Source organism: Enoplosus armatus, chromosome 20 (assembly GCF_043641665.1).
Source record: "Enoplosus armatus isolate fEnoArm2 chromosome 20, fEnoArm2.hap1, whole genome shotgun sequence".
Taxonomy (NCBI): domain Eukaryota; kingdom Metazoa; phylum Chordata; class Actinopteri; order Centrarchiformes; family Enoplosidae; genus Enoplosus; species Enoplosus armatus.
The window spans coordinates 868052-874051 of record NC_092199.1 but is presented as its reverse complement, the minus strand read 5'-3'; the positions used below and the strand labels follow the sequence as shown (position 1 = coordinate 874051).

Here is a 6000-nt window from a genome sequence, read left to right as displayed (position 1 = left end):
AAAGCAGAGTGCAGTTGTGTCTCCTTGTCACATTTCAGATGTCTCTGCTAATAAGACTGTTACTTGTAATGGACTACGTTTGGTACTGCTGTATTGGTACTTTTACTTAAGTAAAGGATCTGAATACTTCTTCAACCGCTATAAGCAACTAATGAGCCACCAATCCCAGAATGAACCTCATCCGTCATCCCCAAACCCCACAGTCCACCTGCCCCTGATCCCTGGTCTCGGTCAACACCTGACATCAGTATCAGACACCAGTAATGAAGTTATCAATATTCAGGTCTGAGCTACTCAAGTTTGAGTCATAGATACTAAAGTCATTAGTATTAGTAGTAGTATGTTACTCTCACGTTTAAATGAAGCACTAGAAAGACTTTGCGTGACATGGAAGACATTCATTTGTTTTCTTTGAGGATGTTGACCCCCTGTTCAACAGCAACTCTAAAACAGTCAGTTTGAAAATGAACCTGCTCTCCTGTCAGAGTTCGGTGCGTCTCTCTTCACCGCCTCCGGAAGCGGCTCAGGATTGGATAGATGATATCAAACGCTTCGTAAACCTCAGATTTCTTTTTAGCTCCTAGAATTTAACACAAGACTTCAAAGTTAAAACTTTAACTGAAGTTAACACTGGTTCTACAGAACTTTTGTGACAACACAAACTACGTGAAGGACCCTTAGACCCCCTCCTCAGTCATCAAGCTTCGTCGTATTTCATCACATGTGTGGACACAAACACAGCTTAGTTACCGGACAAAGACATCTTCCCGGATGAGAAGACGGTTGCGGTGATGCCAGGCATCACACTGTAGTGGAGGCCAATAAACAGCTCTGGTTCATAACTGTGGAGAGTGAAACACACACACACATAACCTGACTCAGTATCTGTGTTGAAATAGACACTTCAACAATAATCAGAGTAACCGTTAGACACAGGCAATGTCTAATGTCGTCAACGGTCTAATGTCCAATCTCACTGTCCAATCACGTCGTTTACATGAGAATAAAAATGTCTCATGTAAACAGCGCCATCAGAAAAGATAGGTGCTTTCCAACTGGACTGAACATCACAGGAGTATGCTTCTCCATCCAAAGAGAATAAATACACCTACAAACAACTCAACAAAGTTGTCTGATTGTGGCTCATGTAACCACTGATTGTGGCTCATGTAACCACAGCCAGTGTCTCCTGACCTGCAGGGATGATGGTGGGCCAGAAGTTCCAAACTGACTGGGAAGGTGTTGCAACTGGCCACCAAATTCTGGATCTTAAAGTTCAGGAAGCGGGCAGGGAAGCCCAGCTTCTGGACTATGCGGGCGAACCTCCTGGCCGCCAGCCGTGACTGCTCCTCACTGCACAAACACACAGAGGAGAGAGGAGAGGTTCAGACACTGTCATGAACACCGAGTCCAGACAGACAGGCAGACAGACCTCTTGGCTCCTGTACAGATGATAGTTCCAGATTCATAGATTATTGCTGTGGTTCGTGGCTCACGGATCCTCATGAAGAGCACCTTGTTTGTCTGAAACACAACAGGAAGCTTTACAGGATGTTTTCTAGTTTGCCTCGCTCTGGACTGTAGGACAAAGATTTATAGTCTTACTTAAATTGTTCTCTAAACCTCCTCTGGAGAAAATGAAAAACTGAGTCTGAAGCTGGAATTATGGTTTTCTACCTTTGCTTTGTACTCTACGTTCCACACCGCGCCAGCAATGAAGTCCAGGTCCAGACAACAGCCCAGCTGCACTGTAGAGATGACGTTCCTGCACACAAACACGCAACACTGGACGTGGACTTTGAATGCAGCATGACACTTAGGACTACAAATGCAATAAGAGGGAATGTTACAGACACAGCCTCAGAGGTTTGTCTGTAGAAACAGGTCACCGAGTGTTCGTCAACTACTGAGCAAAAGCCATCTGATGAGGAAGACTGTGTAGTAACATGGAAAGCTCCAGAACAGCTACTAAATGAACCTGATGAGATGAGACCGCTTTGTGGTGACTTACTGTATCTGTGGGATGTTTTCTGGTTGCTGTGTCACAGGCATCACGGGGGTTGTGGGACGAACGGGGGGGGCACCCGGCTCCAGCATGGATGACCCGCCTGGGAGCTCGGCCGCTGCTGTGGAATTCTGGGAGCTGGAGTCCAGACTGGTGCTGCTGTCTGGCAACACATTGACAGTCCTGCTCTCATGCTCTGCTTGTTTGTTTGGTTTTTGGATCAACATCAGTGCTGTGGTTGTTGCTGCTGCTGCTGCAGTACCTGTGTGGTCCTGGCTGGACTCGTACAGCGTCAGGAGCTCATCAGGCAGTAAGCTGAGGAACAGCTCGTCGCCCAACTCTTCGTTCACCTCTTCCTTCTCCGTCTTCCAGGAGTCCTGCAGCGAGAGAATACTGAGTTACACCATCTACAAATCAGTGTGTGGATATTCTAGGTTTTTCTTTTAGTCAACAAATCCCATGAAATAACCTAAACCAACGATCCTACCAACAAGAATTGAATGAGCACCTAATGTGTATTAATCCGCCATTGAAATAGTCCCCAATAAATGCACCTGGTCTGAGGTTAGTTGGTGAACTGACCCTTTAACGTCTTTCTTTACAGAGAGAGGAGGAGCTGCAGCCTGTACTCACATTTACTATGAAGTTATCAAAGTACCACTCCAACGCTGACTCGCCCATGACTGCAGAACCTTCCAGGACCTTCCAGGGACCTGGTTTTAATCTGTGACTAATATTAAGATACAGTTATTTTGTATGATTTGCCAAATACACAGTATGTTTACATGAATGCTTACATTCAAATGGGTTACATCATGAGAACTCTGTTGCTTTGTTCCTGTTCAAAATAATGAACTATGCTGTGTTTTTTGACCTCTTTAGAGGAGGAAGAAGAGAGCAGACAATTAAAAATATTAAAGAATATTGTTAAACAAACTTTTCTGGAGATCACTTGAAGGCAGCATGAGAATCATAAACCACCACAACATTACTTACAGTGGTGGAAAGCAAGTACTTGAAATATGTTTTGATGCCAATACTTTGGTGCTTTTACTAGGAAAAGAGTATTTCTACACTGTATTACTACTTTTAAGTAAATGATCTGAGTACTTCTTCCACCACACACTTGTTGGTCAGGGATGTTAATGGAATAGTTTAACATTTTGGAAAATAGTCTGAGATGTTCAGATGGATAAACTATCAATGGAGTCATAAAGCTACTGCGTCTGCTGTAACACCTGTTGGATTTCCTCTCTGAGCAAAGGACACCTGGAGGTTCTCCCAACTGAGGCTATACTGACACCTAGTGGTGTGGAAAGGAACCCCAGCAACATTTTTAGATAATAATAATAACGATAATGAATATGATACAGAACTTTTCAAAACAAACTGCTTTATAGGGTTGAACCAGGAATAAAACATTCCAGGAGGCAATGAAGCAAATAAAATCACTTTTTTTAAAAGGTAGTTCCTGACGACACCGTGAGATCCTCACAGAGTTATTGATTCTGGTGTTATTGTTTCTGGTGTTATTGGTTTCTGGTGTTATTGTTTCTGGTGTTATTGGTTTCTGGTGTTATTGTTTCTGGTGTTATTATTTCTGGTGTTATTGTTTCTGGTGTTATTGTTTCTGGTGTTTCTGGTGTTATTGTTTCTGGTGTTATTGTTTCTGGTGTTATTATTTCTGGTGTTATTGTTTCTGGTGTTATTGTTTCTGGTGTTTCTGGTGTTATTGTTTCTGGTGTTATTGTTTCTGGTGTTATTGTTTCTGGTGTTTCTGGTGTTATTGTTTCTGGTGTTATTGTTTCTGGTGTTATTGTTTCTGGTGTTATTATTTCTGGTGTTATTGTTTCTGGTGTTTCTGGTGTTATTGATTCTGGTGTTATTGTTTCTGGTGTTATTGTTTCTGGTGTTATTGTTTCTGGTGTTATTATTTCTGGTGTTATTGTTTCTGGTGTTTCTGGTGTTATTATTTCTGGTGTTATTGTTTCTGGTGTTTCTGGTGTTATTGTTTCTGGTGTTATTGTTTCTGGTGTTATTGTTTCTGGTGTTATGGTTTCTGGTGTTATTGTTTCTGGTGTTATGGTTTCTGGTGTTATTGTTTCTGGTGTTTCTGGTGTTATTGTTTCTGGTGTTATTGTTTCTGGTGTTATGGTTTCTGGTGTTATTGTTTCCGGTGTTATTATTTTTGGTGTTATTGTTTCTGGTGTTATGGTTTCTGGTGTTATTGTTTCCGGTGTTATTATTTTTGGTGTTATGGTTTCTGGTGTTATGGTTTCTGGTGTTATTATTTTTGGTGTTATGGTTTCTGGTGTTATTGTTTCTGGTGTTATTGTTTCTGGTGTTATTGTTTCTGGTGTTATGGTTTCTGGTGTTATTGTTTCTGGTGTTATTGTTTTTGGTGTTATTGTTTTTGGTGTTATGGTTTCTGGTGTTATTGTTTCTGGTGTTATGATTCTGGTGTTATTGATTCTGGTGTTATTGTTTCTGGTGTTATTGTTTCTGGTGTTATTGTTTCTGGTGTTATGGTTTCTGGTGTTATTGTTTCTGGTGTTATTGTTTCTGGTGTTATTGTGTCTGGTGTTATTGTTTCTGGTGTTATGGTTTCTGGTGTTATTGTTTCTGGTGTTATGGTTTCTGGTGTTATTGTTTCCTGTGTTATTATTTTTGGTGTTATGGTTTCTGGTGTTGTTGTTTCTGGTGTTATTGTTTCTGGTGTTATTATTTTTGGTGTTATGGTTTCTGGTGTTATTATTTTTGGTGTTATGGTTTCTGGTGAGTTCTGCCTGTTTGATAATTACACCAGCAGCTTCTGAACAACATAAACAGCCTCCTTCCTGTCTGCAGTTATCTCTCTGCTTTCAACATCAAGGACTTTGTTTTTATCGTGCGGAACAGAAAGAACCTCCAACTGAAACCCCTAAAAAGTCTTTAGGAGACGGAGAGAGATGTTTCCACGTTTTCATCTCATCTGAACTTTGTACAGTTTGGATACTTTACCTCCTTTTAGGGAGATGTTCTGCTTTTCCTCCACATTTCTTCCTTTTCTCCCTTTCACTCATCCTTTCCTTCTTTCACTCCTTTTCCATGTTCCTTCCTTCCTTTTGTCCTGTTTCTTTCTTTGATTCACTTTCCAGTTCACCTTCCATATTTCTTCCTTCCTTGTTTCCTTCCTCTTTTCTCTTCACACTTTTCTTATTTCCTCCCTTTTCTCTTTTCTTTCTTTCCTTATACGTTTTGTATTTCTTGAATCCCCAAAACTGAGATATATGTTTTATTGTTTTCACCCAACAGTAAAAATAACCCCTCTTTTCCCCTGCAGTACTTTTACTTTAACAACTCGAGTATTACTTGTTTACTGTGACTGCAGTAGGTCAAAGGACCTGACAAACGTCTCCTTCACTCTTCCCAGTTAATTGACTGCTGATGAGTGAGAGTCAGAACAGTATTGAGGCGCGGCCGCTCCCAGATGTGGGACTGGGCGTCTGTGCGGTGAGTTAACTACAGTGAAATCTGAGCCTGCTCCGGCCTCGCTGGCTGTATTTTGGGATGTTTTACATGGGGCAGGACAAAGACACGTTACCAGGCGGGAGCCCAGTGTGAGCAGATGTTTCTGCTCTGGGGAAAGAAGAAGAAGAAGAAGAAGAAGAAGAGGCGACATTATTTCTGCAGAAGAAGGAGGACTCAAAGACGGTAAACTTCTCCTCAGTCAGCTGCCTCTGTTGGTCTGAGTGTTTTAACCCTTAACGGACACATTTGTCAGTCCGTTGAAGCACAGCTGACTGGATGGACTCTGATTGAAAAACGAAACCGATGTTTGTGTGGATGAAGGTGAACTTGTGGGTTTGACCGTTAGCTGACATGAAGTCTGACTGAGAGTGAACGGTGTTCAGTGTGTTGCTCCGACAGTCGCCTCTTTTAATGACTGACTAGCCAAAACAGTGAGCACGTGCGGTCCTGTCCTCTGAAACGGGGTGAACCTTTAATTACACCTT

General features: G+C 41.8%; 1 protein-coding gene across 1 annotated transcript; it reads right to left on the bottom strand.

Annotated features, from left to right (window-relative positions):
• Nucleotides 1-503: 503 nt before the first annotated feature.
• LOC139303827 (uncharacterized) lies at nt 504-2686 on the bottom strand. The gene is made up of 8 exons (XM_070927678.1): nt 2639-2686; nt 2268-2382; nt 2012-2168; nt 1678-1765; nt 1433-1524; nt 1195-1353; nt 751-842; nt 504-580 (listed from the first exon to the last, which is right to left on the bottom strand). Exons 1-8 carry the CDS (start codon nt 2684-2686, stop codon nt 504-506), a joined length of 828 nt encoding a protein of 275 aa, XP_070783779.1.
• Nucleotides 2687-6000: the final 3314 nt, after the last annotated feature.

What these genes read in the sequence shown, in the direction of transcription:
- LOC139303827 (XM_070927678.1), bottom strand. Translation starts at nt 2,686, where the DNA reads ATGGGCGAGTCAGCGTTGGAGTGGTACTTTGATAACTTCATAGTAAAT. An exon ending in GTCCAGCCAGGACCACACAG is followed by an intron (nt 2,169 to 2,267) that starts GTACTGCAGCAG and finishes ATGTGTTGCCAG; the next exon opens with ACAGCAGCACCAGTCTGGAC. An exon ending in ACGTAGAGTACAAAGCAAAG is followed by an intron (nt 1,525 to 1,677) that starts GTAGAAAACCAT and finishes GTTGTGTTTCAG; the next exon opens with ACAAACAAGGTGCTCTTCAT.